This window comes from Buceros rhinoceros, unplaced genomic scaffold (genome assembly GCF_000710305.1).
Source record: "Buceros rhinoceros silvestris isolate BGI_N320 unplaced genomic scaffold, ASM71030v1 scaffold24112, whole genome shotgun sequence".
NCBI classification, from domain to species: domain Eukaryota; kingdom Metazoa; phylum Chordata; class Aves; order Bucerotiformes; family Bucerotidae; genus Buceros; species Buceros rhinoceros.
In genome coordinates, this window is record NW_010401224.1 from 1 (window position 1) to 19,618 (window position 19,618).

General features: G+C 42.5%; 1 protein-coding gene across 1 annotated transcript in view; it reads left to right on the top strand.

Moving 5' to 3' along the window:
• Positions 1-62: 62 nt before the first annotated feature.
• Positions 63-19,618, top strand: part of LPGAT1 (lysophosphatidylglycerol acyltransferase 1) — a 56,200-nt gene continuing 36,644 nt past the window's right edge. The window contains exon 1 of the mRNA XM_010132203.1: positions 63-330. Within this exon, the coding sequence (XP_010130505.1) occupies positions 93-330 (238 nt within the window). The 5' untranslated portion in view covers positions 63-92. The remainder of the gene's footprint in view (positions 331-19,618) is intronic.

The following is a 19,618-nucleotide window of genomic DNA, read 5'->3' on the forward strand; positions in this document are numbered from 1 at the left end:
GGCCGGCCGGCAGCCGCGGCTGGAAAAGCGCTACCTGTGCCTTGCTCTTCCTCTGCCCGCAGGACGGTCCCGAGCCCTCCGCTGTGAAGAGAATGGCCGTGACTCTCGAGCAGGCCCGGCGGGTGGGCTATACCTGTCTGAAGGCACTCCTCAGGTTCGCGTTTATGGTCGCCAATAACCTGGTTGCTATTCCGTCCTTCGTCTTGTATTTAATTATGCTGCAGCCTCTCCGAATGTTGGACAGTGAAAGCTTCTGGTATATTGAAGGAATATTATTTAAGTGGCTTTTAGCTATGGTGGCTTCCTGGGGCTGGTGGGCAGGATATACAGGTAAGAATGTCTTATTAACTTAAAACGTACAAATATAAAGCTGTAAATAAGTGTTAAAGCATAGATGTTTTAGTGTGGGCATGTGTAGGGGAGTATCTAAATATAGTGGATATGTGGTATATTTTTCTTTCAGGCTCCTTACACAGATGCTTTGAATTTCTGGATTGAGATGCTGAGTGTACTGAAACTTTTTATTTTAATCATAGGTACAGACTTAATACACGTTAAGTGTTTCTCAAGCATGTATTTTGTCGTCCTGTAATCAGAAATACGATTTTACCTAAGTATCGTGAACACCTTACTTGAGCGTTACGTGGAAAGGGTACATCTGCTTAAAAGAGAGCTGATTTGTACTGCGTATGTAGCTGATAGAGACCAACTTTTCTTTGTTAAGTCTATGTGTTTCTTAATCATCTCCACCTAAAACTATCAGGATGCAAGACGAGAAGTTTGACGTGAAACTCGTGTCAGAAGAGTAGGTCTTGTATTCTTTGCAACAGTGACTGTCTGCTGCTTCAGGATGGAGGGAAACAGAGGGAACCTCTTTCATACCAGTAGTGATACGCAGCGTTTCTCAGCTGTATGGCTCTTTGTTTACTGTTAGCAGAGCTAATGACAGAGGGGTTGTATATGTATAATGACTTGTAGGGTTTTTCCTCTCTGCATGCTCACTTTGCAGTTATTACCGAACTTATTTTTGCTTGTTAGTACTCACAGGCTTGTCAAGGTGATAGACTGAACTGAAATATTAAGGAAGGGTTTAGTCTTGTCCTTGAATGCACTGATTTTCATCCTGGCTACTGCACTTTCTGCAAGAAAACAGCCATCAGTTCTTTGTATGTGCTTAGACCTTGGAACGGGGAGGAAATTAATCTGCTGAGTGCAAAGTATGAGCAGCCTTCCTAAAAGTCTTTCCCTCTCTTCTGCCCAGGCTTCATCCGCAGGTCTTGTCCAGGTAAACAAGGAAAAATTGGAATGGCAGCACACAGCTCTGGAGTCTGGTCAGACTCCTGCTTAGTCAGAAAGTCAGTGCTGACCCAGATGGAATGCTCTTTTTGTTAGGCTGCAAGAGCTGAAGCCTCTCTGATAATGCGCCTTTTGGTACCCCGTTGTGTGCCCCTCCGAGATGCACAGAGTTTCTGTGGATCCTCTAGGTGAGCTTCCAGTTCTTCTTAAGGAGATGGTGGCAGCAGCAAGCTAGATTCTGGTCTGTCAGGCTGGAACTGTTGCAACGCCGCACTGCTTCAAAACTGCCTTGCCTGGTCCAGCTCAAGCTTTTCCAGATACGCTGTGTTTTAAATCTTTTTATATGTTTGTATTTGCTCATTAAAAGAAGTCCACATAGTATTTGCAGTGGCAGGTATGTTTCGGAAAGTCTGCTTTATACCTGAAAGCACAAAGACCTTCCAGGAGGAGGGATTAGCCTCTCAGGGCATCGTGTGCCTTGTGAATTGGAAACGGGAAAGCTGATGGGCATCGTGGTACCGTTAAAGTCATACAGCATATGACGCTGGGGATTTGCTGTGTACGTTGAACGGGCTAGTTAAAATTCGAGCCATTGTCCTGCGGCGATACGGTTGTCCATTTCTGAAAGCAGTTTCCTGGGGATGGTTTTACCGCTGACTGCAGAACTGTGTGGTTTCTTTTGCCTGTTGCTTGGAAAGTGGTCTTAGCATGATCCGCGTATCCTCGAGTCTTCCTGAAGCATCTTTGATTGGTGTTGCTGATGTACCTTTACAATCTGAAATCCTTTGTTTTACAGTCTTGCGATGTCTTAGTATGTTTGTTTGAAGTATCCCGTACACACAGCTACACAGAAGTGTTTTCTGGGCTGGCGTATGGGTAAGGAGGCCCTTCTTTTCGCTTTTCACTCTAAAGCATGGCTTTTGTTTGGGGGAGAATTTTAAGCAAACACTTGTACCTTTGTCAGTTTAAATGTATTCTATTTTATGAAGACATAAACATGTTTTATACCAAAAGCTACAAAACAGCTAGAATAGCTTGTTTCTTTGTCCATTCTTTCTTTACCCTCATCAGTGCTCACCACCAGGTGCCAAACAAACCTTTCTGGCTTCAACGTACATCAACAGAGTAATTTGAGCATCTGTTTCCAGATTGCTAGATTTATAGAAGACTGTCACTAGGTCCCTTCTTTTTATAGACTGCAACAAATCAGCACTGACATACTACTTCATTAGACTTGGTGTCTCAGACTGGCGGTGCAGTGGTGCGTCTGAGGGGTTGCTCCAGAACTCTTCTGTTTTCAAATCCAAAAACTGAGTCAAAGACAGGCCTCAGTATGTTCCATCTTTGCAAAAGTAAATACAAGATGGTAGGTATTTTGTTTGCTTCTTTTCTTCTTGACTGAGAGGGTAACCAGCTAAATAAGTTTCCTTGTCTTTTAGTTGGAGGTAGTGTTCTGCTTCAGTTGCATCGAAGGTCTGTTTCAGTTTTTTAATTTATTTACTTTTCCCCCTTCCCAGCTTGGATCATCTGTTGGGTGAGAAGTGACATAAACCACTTGTAACTGGGGACTTGAACACAGCCTGCAAAGCAGATTCAGGGCAGACGTTTTTTCCCCCCTGTAAGTTTGTATGTAATGTGTAGGAGAGAGCTCAACACCAAAGGAAGGAAATGGGGTGAGTGCTAGGTTTTCCTTCTGGGTTTTGCTGCTGTTTCATAATTGCTGGTATACTTTATTGAGTAAAGCTGGAAGAGCTGAGGAAGACTCATGAACTAGGTCTGCCCTTCTCCTCCCTGCCCCCGCATAAACCTGTGTTTTGGAGCTAGGATCCTAGAGGATTTGTCACAGAAATTACGTGATCTGTGTCTGTATCAGCAGTTCTAATCTGTGCTTTTTGATACACGTAGGTGTTTCTGTTTGCAGATGCTCTTGATGTTATGTAAAGGGATAGACTATAACTGGACAAGCAAAATGAAGGAAGAGAAGTTGTAAAGGTCACTCTCCTTTCCCTAATCTTTTTTTTCTTAAGATGCAAGAATGAGAGAGAACTTGGGTATAATTGGTTGCCTTTGATTTTTAAAGGGCAGAGAACGATAAATCTCTGTGTTGTTCTCTTGAACTCTACAGTGTTTCTTGTGAAAAGGAAAAGCGAGTGCCTTTTTATGAACAATGGTCAGATAGTCTAGTCAATGTTATTTTATTTTTATATAAGGCCTTTCAGAAAGGCCTTCTTGTAACTCTTCTATGCCTTTTTCTTTTTTGAGGCTTTTGCATGAGTGTATTGCTCTCGTTGTAGGAGCCGTTCAGTTAGGACACTCGGAATCTGCACATTAGTGTGACTTCAAAGGCACCTTTGAATAACGCTTCAAAATATTTTCCTGCATTTGCTGGAAGATGCATTCTAAAAAAAGCAAATCAAGAGTGCTTGATCCTTTGTTGGCAAGTACCTTTTTTTCCCCTGTAACATAATTGTCATTTAATATACAAGTAAACCAGAAACCACTAAATGGTGCAGTAGATGTAGTGGGAGGGAGAGGGAGCCTATCTGTGGTGGTGAATTTCTGATGACCTCCTGCTCACTTCCAAAACTAGTTTTAACACAACCAACTTCTAGATTTGAACTTCTTTGGGCAAGTAACTATAGCAGACTAAAGCTTAACATCTAATCAAATTGCTAAAAACAGGGCTGCTAGAGAAAAATTTGCTGTGCTCAAATGCACTCAGACTGTTTTGTTGCCTTCTTCTGTCTAAATGCAGAAGTTGGCATTAAGCTGTGATGGTGGTGGTGTGATGTTGCAATTAGAAGTCTCAAGGACAGCAGAGTAAGCAGTTAGGAATGCAGTCCTGATGCTCACGATACTAATCCTGTGCCTCACTCTGCTTCACGCAGCTCAGCCCCACTGTGGGGAGCAGTGGTTGTGCCCAGCCTGGACCTCTGGCTGGAGATGGGGAGGAGCTGGTGGAGCATGTGTCCTCTGTCTGCAGCCATCAGCACTTTTCTGCGTGTAAGAGCACCGGAGGAGAGGAGTGCTGCCTGTGGTCGGCAGGGTTATGTGCGTCTTGGGAAGGAGTTTCCTTCAGAGTTGTGTTTGGAGTATTTCATACTCCAGCAGTGAAGACGACAACTTGACAAAACCTTCTGCTTCAACCCCTTAGCCACACACACAGTTTTGCAACAGGGTTGGACAGGTTGGTGGGTAATACTCCTCTGTTACCACAAAAAAAAAGACTTCTGGTGTGAGCACGCTTACTGGTATAGCGATGCAGTGCTTATTAAAGGTGAAGAAATCCTGCGGAATTGCCTGTTGCTGTTCTGTGTCAGCTGGGAAGGTGACATTTAAGTAGTGTCTGTAAGAAGAAATTTCTTTACACTGAGGGTGGTGAAACACTGGCACAAGTTTCCCAGAGAGGTGGTAGATGCCCCATCCTTGGAAACATTGCAGGTCAGGTCGGATGGGTCTCTGGACAACCTGATCTAGTTGATGTCTCTTCTTGCTGCAATGGGGTTGGACTAGATGATCTTTGTTGGTCCCTTCCAACCCAAACCATTTGAGGATTCTAAGAATATTCTGGTTTTGTCAAGTGAGGAGAATTTCCCTTTTTTCATTCTTTGTTATCGAGCGAAGTAAAATCAAGTTTTGGATATTTAATTGTGTCCCACCTCCTCTCTCCTCATGTAATTTAAAATTTATTGGATGATCTGTATGTATGATTAAGTGACCGCTCCATAATTTTTTCAGCAGTCATACTTTTTTCTTATCTAATTCAAAACCTTCTTTGCTTCCATTTCATCAGTCAGTAGCCTCAACTTGTCTGATCTTCTGAGAACACGAATATTTTTGTCTTCCAGAACTGTAAAAGATAACAGAGGTGGAGTTGCTGTGACAACAGTTCCTTGGTGCAGACAGAGTGTGCTGTCTGCGTTGCTTCTCGGGACAAGTCGGCCCTGCTCCTTGGGCAGGAAGTGCAGCAGAAGCTAGATAACAGCAGATGAGTTAATTTTTTTTTGCCCCAAATAAGGCAGGAGGTGTTTTTTCAGGGGACCTATCTACACCTCTAGCCCTGCCATTGTGTTCTGTCTCCTCTGCCCCTACAGTGTGATTTTTATTTTATTTTTAAAACTGGCAATATTTTGGTTTTGGGATTGGTCGCTACTCTGAGGACTGGGCACAGAAGGCTGTGGGGGAAACAACTCGTGTTTTTGAGGTCAGGCAGTGTGTGAAATGGAGAAACAAAATTGTTCTTGTTTTGTATTTTCTTTGAATGTGCAACAATACCTGCTGTGACTCAGTAGATTTGGAAAGCAACGTACCACGCTGAAATTTTTAGTTTGTGCTATGGCTATGTGTGGAGTTTCTAGGTGATCTGTGGCTTAAATGCAGCTTTCTTTGATGTGTATGATTTCTGTGTACGTTATGCTGAGATCAAGCAGGGATCTCCGAATTGACTTTGCTGTTTGTAAAAGGAAGTTTGTGTGTAATTTGTGATAGGGAAAAGTCAGAGTTGAATGAGTTGGGGACACTGGAGCTGTTTCTACTGTGGCCTCAGAGCAAAGGCTCCATTGTGCCGTTGCTTAAGAGGAGGTGAGTGGAACAGCGAACTTACTGTCACCTCCTTTGTGCAAGTGATGTGTCTGTCTGTAAAGAGTGCTCTACGGTGACCCTTGTCCTATTTGAATAACACGTAAAGTCACACCAGGAAATTCCTATCTCTCCTCTTTGGAACAAGAGTTACAGGCTTTGCCATCCTTCTTTGTAGTTCACCTAGTGTCAGCAACGTGTCAAAAGCAGTAAAGCTTATATTTCATTTTCCTGTTGTATCATTTAACTATAAAAGATCATTCTGAAAGGTTAGGTAGTGGATTGCTCTCTTGAGTTTTATTTTTAGAGAGCTTCTGCCTTCTGGCACAAAACTCGGAGTAAAAGTACAAACTGTTTATGTTTTTCCTAGTGACATTTTTGTTGTTTGTTGCTATTTGCATCGCTTTTTTTAGAGTGGGGTAATCTCTGCTCCCATTCCACCTACCGTGGATAATACAGAAGCCATTGCAAGCTTACCAAACCTGTCACATCTGCCCAAGGACAGTAAAAATGACGTTACTGATGAATACCTGTACAGAAAGGGGTGATACTTTTAAGTTCAGGAATGGCTGTGGGATGCTTCTGAATTCATTCATGTGCTAACAGCCAAAGGAACAGAAAGGTTTGGGAATTCTCGATTCTATTGCTGCTTATGGCTGAGTTTGCTATCTTCAAGATGTGTTTTCATCTCTCCTAGTTCTTCTGGGCCGTTGTTTTTAGCGTATCTAGACACACTATTCATCTTACTTCTCCCTTCATTGCTGCTTGAGTGCCTGAAAGGATATGACTAAGAATACCTGAGAGATGTGTCTCTGTCCTCTGTACCCTTCCTTGTTCTTTTGCTTGATGGTAGGCTTTTAGGAATCACGTGAAGCAATTACAGGAAAACTTTTGTGCAGCTCTGACTTGGAGAAGCAAAATTGTAGGGAGTGAAATTCTTTGTCCACAAGTTCTTTGCAGTGTATGAAGGAAGAAGCTTTTTCTACTTCAGGGGTGTGATTTCATCTGTATTGGAACGTGCAGAGATGATGCCTTTGTCAGAGATGTGATTTCTCATTCTCATTTAATATAACTGCTCTAAAGCATAGAAATTTTAGAGCTTTTCAAGAAAGCTGGAGAAAAAATTGCATGTTTGATGTGGATGAAACCAATTTTCTCTGTTGTGTTCTGGGAAACTACTTTTTTAGAATGAAACTGAAACATGAACAGAAAATAATCACTTTCCCTTTCTCTATCGAGTGTGTGTGAGGGACAGAGAAGTCTTGCCAAAGGTTAGTGTGGCAAGGTTTTAAGCCACTGAAAACAAGATCTTGGAAACATAAGAGTTGTGCAACCTTAATTAGACAGGGCAGTTCGTAAATCCTTTATGGAGTATAAGCTTAGCGGTAGAAATTTTAGAGCTTTTCAAGAAAGCTGGAGAAAAAATTGCGTGTTTGATGTGGATGAAACCAATTTTCTCTGTTGTTGTGTTCTGGGAAACTACTTTTTTAGAATGAAACCGAAATGTGAACAGAAAATAATCACTTTCCCTTTCTCTATCGAGTGTGTGTGAGGGACAGAGAAGTCTTGCCAAAGGTTAGTGTGGCAAGGTTTTAAGCCACTGAAAACAAGATCTTGGAAACATAAGAGTTGTGCAACCTTAATTAGACAGGGCAGTTCGTAAATCCTTTATGGAGTATAAGCTTAGCGGTGTAACTTTCCAGTGTGAAGTAAGCCAAATCACAGCTCCAAGATATGCAATCTGCTCATTTTTATTAGGGTGGAATATAAACTCTGGTGCTTAAGATGACACATCAAGCGAGAGGTTGCGTAGGCACGTAATTGCGCTGCTGTTGCAGCCACCACAGTTGAGATAATAGTCCAGCCAGTTGTATGTACAGTTACTGAAATAAGGCTAAAGTGTTTGCTGTCCTAAAAATGTTCCATGGCACCAGCGAGAGATTCTGCATGTGAGGCTGGGTTTGGCTTTGGGTGGGGTTTGGTTTTTTTTCCCTTCTCTCCCCGCCACAAGGATCTTAAGCAGGGAGTGTCACTGCAGAAAGCCAGTCCCAGCCTTTCCGCCTTGTCCTACCACCACTGCTTCAGTTTTACCGGCCAAATGTTTTAACGGTTGTGGTGATCTGGATCGTGGCCCTGATCCACACTAAAACTACCCACCCCCCTTTTTTTGCTGGGTGACTTAGAAAACCCAGTGCATAGCCCACTTCGTTTTGCAGCTGTGGTGAAAGGGGAAGGTGGGTACTAACAGCAGAAGTAAAGAGGAGAGACCTGCACCTTTTGCTGATAGTACCAGCCTTAGTGCATTTGGTAAACTACTGCTTACGGCCCAAGTTCAAGAGACCAGTCCTGTGCAGGACAGGGCCTCTAGGATGTGACTAGAACAGCACCAAAGTAGCCTTCTTCTCCTTTTCTTACTACTTTGTTAACTGGTTAGTGTTGTTTAGATTAGAAAAGTGCCTTCTACAAAGTTCCTTTTGAGAAGAAGACTAAGCATAGGGTGAGGACAAAGGATTGTCATCAACTGAACGCTTGTTGATAAAGGACTAAAAAGACCAGTGCTTGCTCTGATGAAAGCTTATCAGTGGGGTTCCTCTGAAGTTCTGTGCACGTGCTGTTTGAGTTTGTAAAGAACTTCAGAAGTACTTAAGCTGTATGAATAGCCAACCAAAAGTCGAACAGTCCGAAGTAATAAACATTTAAGTAAAGCAGCAGTTTAGGAAAGAGATTAGTATCACACTGGAGAGCTTGGGGAAAGCTTTGGCTCAGGTCACAACTATATAAAATATGTAAAGAATAGGATGGAGAATAATAAAAATATCAGTGGTTCAACTTCACACTTTGCTGTTTTTATTCAGTTGTTTTAAAGCTACTGAAGAATTAACAAGGGGCTCTAAAAGCATCAAAGTCTTCATTAGTACAAGCTGAAATCAGATCAACGATTTCATTCACAGCTGAACTTGAATCAGAACTGAATTGGACAACTCAGTTGTTCTGTTTCCTGGGCAGAGTAAAGTAGAAGAGGTTCCATCACCCTGCCTCTGTGTGAGGAAGGGGACTTTTAGTGTCATTGGAAGGTAGAGAATTAAGGTCCTTAAGATTTAAGACAAGAGCAGTGCCTGGGGGTTTTGTTTATTTTTTCTTAAAAACTTTCCTTGTGTCTTTTCACAAATATTTACTTTTCGGGATAGTGCCAATGATGTTACTTCTTTCAAGTCATGCAACTGAAAACTTCTTGTTCAAATGTTACAGTTCTGAAAGGTAAGGAATTGTCCTCGTTTAAGGAGACTGATAGTTTATAACTAGCTTAGAGATTCACCTCAGCTTTGTAATTTAAGTAAAGGGAGAGAAGAAAGATTAATAGCTTTATAACTGCTTCTCACTTATGTAGAACTAAAAATAGAAATGGTCTTCTAAGAGCAAGGGCCAGCACTGCTGCTGTTTGGGAGGACATGGGTTCTGGAAACTTGAATCATTAGGACAGTGGCAAGTGTGCTTGTGGATGTGGGGGTTTTTTGGTGGCAAAAGGAGGATTTTGTCTGAGGTTTTTAATTTAGTTTTCTAGCATCCTGAAGTTACAAGCATGTGCCGCTTCCATGAAAGTCTGTAATGTCTGTGTTTGCTTGCCAGAACTGAGGAAAAAACCCAATAATACTAAGAATATGTATTTTTTTATTAATTTAAGTATCAGTTATGTTTGAGTGTGATGTTTAGGGTGGACTGTTGAACATCATCTTAATGTAACTTGGTGATTTGGGTATTTTATTATCTACGTAGAGAAATGTGACAGTGTTTTAGGGATAGTTTCCAGATGGGATTGAGCTCTTTCTCACCTTGCCTCTCCCACACTTCTCATTTTCTTTCTTGCAAATCTGCCTATGATTGACCAGATGGTTCAGATTTCAGACATAATGGTGTTCTCATGAGTTTTGTGTGAGCTGGCAGCTGAGCAGAGGAGAGACCCAAGTTAGTGCCTCAGCTGAGGGTAGTGCAGGCAGATTTGGCCATTGTACGTCTTGTTTGACATCTGCTGCCTGTCAGCCAGCACATCAGTGGTTTGGGGTTTGCCACAGTGCCAGCGTATCTTGTCCAACGCGTTGAGGAGATGAAGGTTAGACAAGTTTTTGGGAAACCAGGCTTTGTTACTTCTGCTGCTTCTGGAGCAATGTGTTAATCTGGCAGCGGCAGGTGGTGCATGAAGCAGCATCCTTTCCTTTAGGTGATGTTTAGTCCACCATGCTTAGCATAGCCTTGTAGACCTAAAAGGCTTATACAGATAACTGTTTAGTCTGAATATTAGGAAAAATGATAAGGTGGTAAAAGAACTTAAAGTATTATGGTTTTAAAACTTTGTATGTAGACCGCAGCTGGCATAGCCTCCTAAAAGGAGGGCAGGAAGGGCGTCAACCTGACTGAAACCTTTAAGAAAGAAGGGTGATGCTCAAATTACTGTAGGCAGGGCAGAGCCTAAGAGAGAGTCAGATCTGACTGGGGCTGTGTAGAAACATGAGGCTTGAGGTGTGTTTGAGTGTGTCTGGGGAGACCTGGGAGAGAGCAGTGGTGTGGGTGGTAAGCAGCATGAGAGGCTGTCAGGAAGGGTTCTATACCACCACGCAGCAGGTGTGAAGGCATTGCATTAGAAAGGTGGCCTCTGGAGTTTTGTACCTGAACTTGGACTATTTTGATATGCATAAATATATAGATGGCCTGGCAGACCTCTAGCTGGTAACTGCCAATTTCCTTTCCAAGTGCGTTCTTCTTTCACATCCATTTTTATTTCCTGTGTTTGTCTCTGGCATAAAAATCAGCTGTTGTTCCTCCGAGCAACAGCTTTACTTGGAAATAAATACAACCATAGCCTGTGTATACACTAATATATCATGCTAAATCTATGAAGTTCTGTTTACATTTGTAGAAATGCTTTCAGGAGCAGGTATGGTTAATATAAATGTCTGTTAAGCCTCTTGCATGTAGTGGATTACATGAAAACCAACAGATTAATGTGGGTATTTTGTATTTGAGACTCTGTTTGTATCATCGAACCTAATACTTCGGTCTTCTGGCCTAGTAACGTAGGAAGGGACTGTGACAACAGCAAGGCCTTTGCCCAGGTAATTCTGGTGTCTTTGTTGGGTTTAAAGATCATTTAATGCCTATGTTGGGCTTCCAGAGTTTGACAAGATTTTTACAGGCTGGAGAAGCCTTTTGTCTCTCATCTGTTTCAGAGGGAGAAAATACTGGAACACAACCTTCCCCCCCTCCGCCTTTATTGCTTCCATTATTTGCAAATATTTTACAGGCTACTAAAAAAAAAAGAAATAGAAGCTAAAATGCAGAGCCAAGTTCATGTAAACATGAACGGCGTTGCCGCTCATGGCTCTAGGAAGGCTGGGGGTTATTTGGGTGGCTGCCGTGGAGAAGAAAGAGCCCTAGCAGGTGGCCTGCTCCTTCCTTTCAGTCCCCACTACCACCTTTTTCTGATACTTTGCAAAACCAGTGTGGTAAATCTGAGGGTCCGGTCGCTCAGGGGGTGTGCTCCGAGGCAGGGTTTCTTTGAGCAAAGTACAGGGGATTAGTTGGGTAGGTAGAATTCCACGTTTGAAGTGTATTGACCAAAGCTCTTGCTCTGTGGGACTGCTAGACGTTTGTTTCCTGAATTAATTTTTGACTCGTTTTCTTTTTGTATGAGGAATGAGTTAAATTGTAACACTTTTGGCAAGTGCTTCCTGAGTAAACCGAGGCACTTGCAGCCATGACAATTTGCATGTAAGGTGCTTAGTGCCTATTGCTGCCCATAGTCTTAGTAGTATTCACATTAATCATTTAATTGTGAAGTAAAATTTTGAGATTTGTACTATCTTCTTGCACTCGTGGCACACCTGGTGTGTTGGAAATGGAGAAGTCCATTTCCACAGACTTCTACAACTATTGTTCAACCCCTTAACAGGTGCTCCCCAGAGAAACACATCTGCAGAGAAGTGCTGGGTAGAACTACTCTGAAGTCCAGAAGTACTCTGTCCTTTTTCTTTTTTTTTATCCCTCATCATTTTTTGGCTGTCATTTTTTTGCCATTTTTTCCCAATGTATAGACAACGTTTTTGATGTGAGTTGTGGGGGTTTTTTTAATTTGAGGAGAGAGAAGAAAGAAGGAGAAGAGAAACCTCAATTACTGTCATCGCAGCAGCATGTTTCAAAATCGAGACCAGGGTATTTCATTGAAAGGTATATTGAATATTAGTGTGCGCGCTGAGGATGGAGGGTAGCTACTGGAGCCAGACATTCACAATGTTTGAATAAATTTGTTTGTATTGAGTCTGACCACTTTATGTCAGTAAGAAGTACTCCCAGTAAGGCCATCAGCCACAAATCCAAGGTACTTTTTGCAGTTGTCAGCAGGTTACTACAAGAGGATTATTTGTTTTGCAATACTAACAGATGCCAAAGAGCTGAACTTTTCTTAGCTTCAGGAACAGTAAAATTTCTGCTGTTGCTCTGCAGTACATCAGCTAGAGTAATCTAATGAGAGAAGCTGGTTTTTCCTGCTAATTACCTCATTTGTGATAGCCTGAGAGTGCTATTAAAGGTGACACTTCTGCTTTTATGATGATGGACTTCTGCTAACTGGCAACGTGAAATGTGGCCACATGCTTCGCTCTTAAGAGTTGTTGAACTGGTATAGGATAACTTGGGGTAAATTTAAATATGATAAGATGTTTTGTTGGCTTGAATAATTTACTGCATTATACCAGCAAAAGTACTAGCTTAGTTCCCAGCTAGAATTACTGTCATACACTTCCCATCACTCTGGAAAGTGGCCTCTTGTACATATATATACACTATAATAGTTGCACTATGGTGCAGACTGTATTTCTGTTATATAAAGAAAGAAGTTTGATTCCTGATAGAAAGACCTGCGGTGTGCAGTGTGCAGCTCTGCATAAGCAGCCTAACGGGTGGTTGGGAAGTGGGAGAGTGCTGTGGTCCTGTACGATGCCTTGTTGATTATTGGTTTATTTTAGCCAGCTTGCACTGCACCAACTAATTTGCATCATTCTTCTTTTTCTGTTTTGATCAAGATCCTCAGAGTGAACAGCTGAGGCTGCAAAGCAGGTTTCAGCCATTGCCCATGCTTCAAAAGTGGTCGTCCCTTCTCTGGAGGAAACCTGAATGCAATTTCACAAGTCATTTGCTTTCTGTAGACCATTAGCCTAATGGGATTTTTCACCCAGTTGGTTTGCATATACTGATTTTGGTGTTGGTTACACAACCTGAAAAGTGTCCCTTTATGCAGGGCGGTGAACCTGGGTGTATACTCTGGGCATTATCTCCCCTGAAACCTGACTGGGAAGATCTGCTTTTGTCCTGTATCTGTTAGCCTTTTAAGGCTGTGTGAATCGGTAGCTGTATGTTTTGAGCCACTTGTACAGTGAGGGAAGGGAAGTACTTTACGAGTGACTCTTTGGCATGACAGGGCGTTTCACGTCTGGAAAGACAAGCCACAGGATCAGATTAGTAATGCATGACTCAAAAGGAAACGGTAGTAGAAGTATTGTAGTTTTAGATGCTGCCCCTGTGTAGATTCTGCCGCCCAGACAGTTGACTCTGCAAAGACAGCTCCAGTTATTGTTACAATGCAGCACTTAATTGTGACACAGGGTGTGCTTTCAGAGCCCTCTCTTAGGGTGAAAGTATTTTCCTTAATTTGCTTTCCTCAAACAAATCCAAAGCCCCATAAAAACCAAACAACTGTCACCCTGTTCCTGCCTGAGTAGTGATTCTGTAGTGTCTGTGACACATGGCATGAAAATTCTTATAACGAGGATGTTTGTCCTTCTCTTTTGTACTTAAACTCTCAGGGCAAAGGAGTGGGTGGGTTTGCACATTTTTAATGTTCTGACTTTCTTTAAAAGAACAAAACTTTGCTTGCTATGCTCTAAAGACCACAAAATGCCCAACAAGTTTCTTTTAAAAAGAAATCCACAGCAATTCCAAAGGTGACTTAGGTGACTCGTGCTGGTTGGCCATGTTGGGCCAATTGGACCTGCCCAGTGGGTCTTCCAGCATAGCAGACCGCACTCGATGAGGATTCTTTCTGGTCCAGCTGGTGCTTGCTGTCCCATCATCCCATCTTCTTCTGATACCTCTGGCAGTGCTAGGTTGCCCTGTCTGGTTTGTTTTTTTTTTTCTCACCAGCACAGATGCTGACGTGATGTTGCAGGCTCTTGCTGTTGGAGCAACTTGCCCAAAATAGGGAAAATAAGACATGTCTTAGATAAAGATGGTAGGGGAAGTAATTGAGGCCTTCCCGCTTACTTGTGGCTACTCTAATCTTTAAGTTTTTTATGTTCAAGTAGGTGTCAGTAGCTATATCTGAGTGTTAAGTAGTAATTTGAATGTCTCGGAGTTTGATTGAGTAGAAGTGGCTCAATTTGAATGTAGCTGCTGGCATGCTTTGTGTTTGACATGCAGACAGAAGTCTCAATGGTTTGCCATAATATTTCATAATGTAGCTAAAGATACAGATAAAGATATAAATGAAGATCTGAAGATCTCTGTCTTTGGATGAAGCTCTCAAGGCTCTTATAGCAGTGAACACAAGGGTTTATTCTGGCTAAAAAATGCATCGTTGCCACAAGTTTGTGGTGTTGGTTACTGGTACCACTGTTTTTATGCCCCAGGCTGAGGATCCTAAGTGAATCATTCTGCTTCTTCCATGTTAAGGTTTGAACTATCCTTTGAATTTCTGTCTTTGCTGCGGTTCTGCATCAGTAAGACAGAAAAACCTTGACAGCTTGTATTTGCAGTGTGTACTTTGCGACTGTAAAGGCTGCTCCTTTTCATGCCGCAGGATGAAATTGTAGGTTTTGCTGTAGTTGAAGGAATCCACTAAGAAAGGATTCTGTTAACACTGGTTTTCTTCCTGGTGTCAGGCTGTAGATCATAGAATTGTTTAGGTCGTTTAGGACCTCTGAGGTTCAGATAGTTGAACCCCTTGCGCAAGGCAAAATCAGAGCAGGTTGCTCAAGTCCACATCCAGTCAGGTTTTGAATAGCTTCAAGGATGGACACTTCACAACCTCACGGTGCAACCCATGTCAGTGTTTCAGCACTCACAGTAAAAATTTTTGGTTTTCTTTTTCATGTTTAAGTGGGGTATCCTGCATTTCAGTTTGTGGCCATTGCCTTTCAACAACTGTCACTGGATACTGCAGGAAAGACTCTTAAGTTGTCTTTACTCCACTCCCTGCAGACCCATCAGGTGGTTAGATATGGGTAAGATTCCCTCCCCAGCGCTTTGTCTTCTCCAGGGAGAACAGTCCCAGCTCCCTCAGCCACTCTTCCTATGAAAGGTGCTCTGGTCCCTTAGCTGTGGCCAGCCGTTCTTTGCTTGAAAGGGTGATAAGGGTAACAATAATAGCAAGCTCTGTATTTGTAGTAGTTTTAAGTGGTCCCTTAATCATCCTAGAGTCCCTTTGGTGGCCTCACTCCAGTAAGTTTACATCTTATATTGTACTGGGGAACTCAGAACTGGACCCAGTGCTCCAGATGTGGCCGCCTCAGTGCTGAGCAGAGGGGAAGGAGCACCTTCCCTCCACCTGCTGGTAATGCTTATCCTAGTGTTGCCCAGCACGCTGTTTGCCCTGCCGTCTGGCTGTGTTTCTGGTCTGGGGTCATCTTGTCCACCAGGACCTCAGGGTCTTTTCTGCAAAGCCTCTCTCTTTCCAGGTGTTGGATTCGGCACTTGTTGAGCTCCTAGAGTTTCCTGTTGGTTTATCTCTCCAGCCTGTCCACATCCCTCTGAATGGCAGCTCGACCATCTGGTGTATCAGCCACTCCGTCCAGTTCTGCGTTATCTGCAAGCTTGCTGCAAACTTTTAGAGGGTGCACTCTGCCCTGTTTTTCAGGCTGCTCATGAGAATGTTAAACAGTACTGGTCCCAGTATCCCCCACAGGGAACAACTGAAGTGACTGGCCTCCAGATAAGCTTCATGCTGCTGGAGGCGGTGATTATCTCTCTTACAGCTTTCCCTCTTAAAGCTCAAGTCCCAGTGTTGACATACTGAATTTCAGACTTACCCCCTTTTTTTTCGTGTTCAAAATAAATATTCCTCTCTGCTCCTGTTTTATTTCTTCTTCTTTTCAGATACATAGAAAGGGAAAGCCTGCTTCTGACTTTTTCTGACTTGAATCCAGGAATAAACAAGTTCTCTGGCTCATGCAGCAGATGGGAATTTTTTTTAAGATACCCATAGTTTTTAAAGGAAAAATAACAACAAACCACCATGGCACTTATATTGAATTGTTCCTGTCTGTCGGTGTGTGACGTGTCAGACCCTGCTTGTCAGCTCTGTTCCTGCTTGGTTAGTTGCACAGCAGTAGCGTTGGGACAGATGAGTATGGGTAAAGTACCATAGTAACCTGCTGGGTTCAAGCTATTAAAAACACAAAGCTGTGGCCAACTGTTCTTTGCTTGAAAGGGTGATAAAGGTAACAACAATAGCAAGGTCTGTATCCGTGGCATTTTGTAGTTACCCAGCTGCACTGGTATGTTTTTTGATCAAAGAAACACTTTGCTCACTGCTCTTCTGTGTTACTTAGCCTTTTACAAAGAGAAATGTGCTTGAATTGCTGTAACGATGTTTTATTCTGAAATTCCCATTCTCAAAATAACTTTGCTTTTTAATTCTAGAAAAGGCAGTCTGTTTTCCATAAAGCAATCTTACAGATACAATTTTCTCTGGGTCTAGGATGTATTTTGCATTGAAACTACAGTATTTTAAGTATGGTTACAATATACAGTACACTGAAGAGAACTTGTAAGACTGTGGTATCAACTTATGCAAATTTGAAGATGGAGTACCTTTGTGTTGAGAGTAAACATCAGAGTTAGGGGAGAAACCACAGGAGATTGGAGAAGTGTGCTGTGGTGTAGTAGTATGTGAAGTCACGTGCTTGAGTGGCGAGAATCCTTTCTCACTGCTAGAAATTATCCTTGTAGATAACGAGACTGAAATGTAGGACCCACTGCCTTGTCTGACCAAAAGGGTCTGGTTAGGCAAGCGCTGGACCTTCTTGTGTTGAGGGATTGACTGTGGTGTTTCTGTCACTGGAATCACGTGGAGTTGAAGGACAAAGTGCAATCTGGTAAAAACCCCCCTTGTATGTCTTTCTGGGTGGTTCTCATTAAAGTTTTCAAATCCGTCCTATCTGTCTAGGGAGCAATAAAACATCTGTGGCCCAGAATTGCTTGGGACGTTTTTTCATACAAGTGGTCTTGTGGCCCTGTGATTGTTGAAGGAGGTTTCTTGCCGTGTAAAACTGCACAGTCTTAGTAAGCTGCAAATCTTGTCTTTGCTCTGGATAACAGCTTAGCTGAGATCCTTCTGTTGAGTCTCCAAGGCTTGTTTTACTGAAATATGTTTCTTTGCTTTTGTCCCTTATGGTGTAACAGCTTTTTTGGTCATCCTCAGAGTGTTTAGAAGCTTTTAACCAGCAAAAGGCAAAAGTTCATCTTTAGCTTATATACCTGGTTTTGGTTTATCTTATCTTAAATTAAGACAGTCCTGTGAGCTTTATTTGATGTTGGAAATAAGTATTTTTTGAACACAGATTGATGGTATTTCTTTCCATAATGTGACTAGGAATGACCAAGACTGACTATGTGATTTTCAAGTATCCCTTGATAACCTTTACTTGCTGTTCTGATGTTTCATTTCCCAAGCGTGTTAAAACTGTAAAAAAGTATTCTTTCACAGTGAGAAAATTGCGAGGCTGCCCCGTTGTTTTGCTTCTCCTTCTAGGCTTCAAACAAACTGATTTGTGTCCTGGCCATTATAACATCTACAGTACGTAAGGTACTGGAGCATTAGGCTATTAGTTCATGAATGCATTGATGTTCCTCTGGGTAGTCAATGTATTTTGTCTGTCACCGGGGAGGAATGTGCTGTACAGCCTGCTCCTTCAGCGAGTGGTCTGACTCACGAGCTGGAGGTACTTCAAAAGGGTTTCAGCACCACATCCCATTCTTCAGTCTTGCAGTTGCTTTTCTAATAATAGAAAGAGCAAGACAGACAGTGGAGTTGCTTCTCAGTTTGTTACCAGTATAGTCATGAGAGCTGGCATCAGTTGCAGTCTCCACGTTTCACAGTTCACACTTGCCTGTGTGGCTACAAGACTGTGTCTCTTGTACCGCCCCTTGGAAGCAGTAACCACCATGCACAACCGGGGTTCCTGTTTGGATGATCCGAACTATGAGCTGTGGGACTTCGATGCCTCTACAATTGAAGCAGTGTGGGAATGGCATAAACAGCTGTTGGAGACCTCCAGAGAAATGGGGAGGGTATGTCCAGTGAAAGATGTGTTCTTGTAAGACTTAAGATATATTGGAACTACTCCTTAAATACCTGTAGTGAGCATAGCTTATGTATCCTGACAGGTTTTCTTAACTTTAGAAGTTTTCTTATCGTATAAACTACTTGCCTAGCCATAATTGCCAAGAAGTGAAGGTCTTGAAACGATATTGCCTGTGCTGAAGTCCGTGGAAGAAGTTTGCTTCGCTGAAGGTGAGCTAAGGTTTTGCTTTTATTGATTCTCAGTCGCATAATGATAAAAGGAGACCTCACAGCCACAAGCATCTTCTTCGTGTGCCAGTGAGTTACAGAACTCAAGCAAACTGTACCCATGAGGTCTTGAACGTGCACTCCAGGAAAATGAAGTCAGTATTTGAAAGTAGTCGTTGCTGGGGCCTGTTTCCAAAAGGAGCTGCTGTGCTTTGGAGAAACATGCTCCTTGGGTTGGTTAGAAAGATGGAAGAGCCAGGGCATCTCTGTCGAAGTTGTCTCCTGTTTTTAACGCCTCTTACTGTTAGTTAATTGAAGTAAGAGTGTGGGTTGGCTTAGGGCATAAATATGGTGACTGCTGAAATCCTCCATAAAGCAGATCTGTCAGTAAACTACAGAAAGAGAGGGTGGAAGCGAAGAAGAATGGAACTGAAAGCAAAGGGAATGTGCGTTCTTTCCTACAGTGAAGCGCAGAGGAGTGTGGAACGGTTTGTCACAGAAAAATGAAGGTGGTGACTGGGACGTCTTAAACCCAGCCTTGGTTTATTAACATGTACTGTAGGACAATCTCCCTTTGTTTGCAGACTTCTCTTCTCCAGCTGCTGCTGAGTGAGGCTGTGCTTAATCAGATATGACGCTGTATGTGTGTTCTCTCCCTCCATTTCCGGATTGTACTTGTATTGATCACCTGTGTGTCCTGAGTGTATATGGTATATGAAGGGTTCCTTGGCAGTATGGATTTGGGAAGGAGTGGGTGGGATGGGAAGAGGTATTTTTCTCTTTCCAGTAGTACATGTTGGATTTTGTATAGGTGGTTTTAGATACCTTCTAACTCTAAAAACCACATTGAACAAATGTAAAAACCTAACTTTATTTAGTCCATTGTTTTCCTTTTTTTCACTGTAGGCAACTAATTCAGAGACAAATGCCTCTAACTTTTGTTAAGGGGAAAAACACCCCCTTTAGCATGTCTTTAGCCATTTTTTTTTTTTTTAATGCACTCTATGCACGCAAGGTAGTATTTAACCTCTGACGTCACTTCTGGGATTTTTTTAATGCCAGCTATCAAAGAATCCTGTCTGTAAAGGAGAGGCAAACGAGTTTAACACCGGTATGAGGCTACTCTAGCCGAGACATGCTTTGACCAGTTACTTGTGAGTAACAGGAAAGCAGGGTTGCAACTTGCCA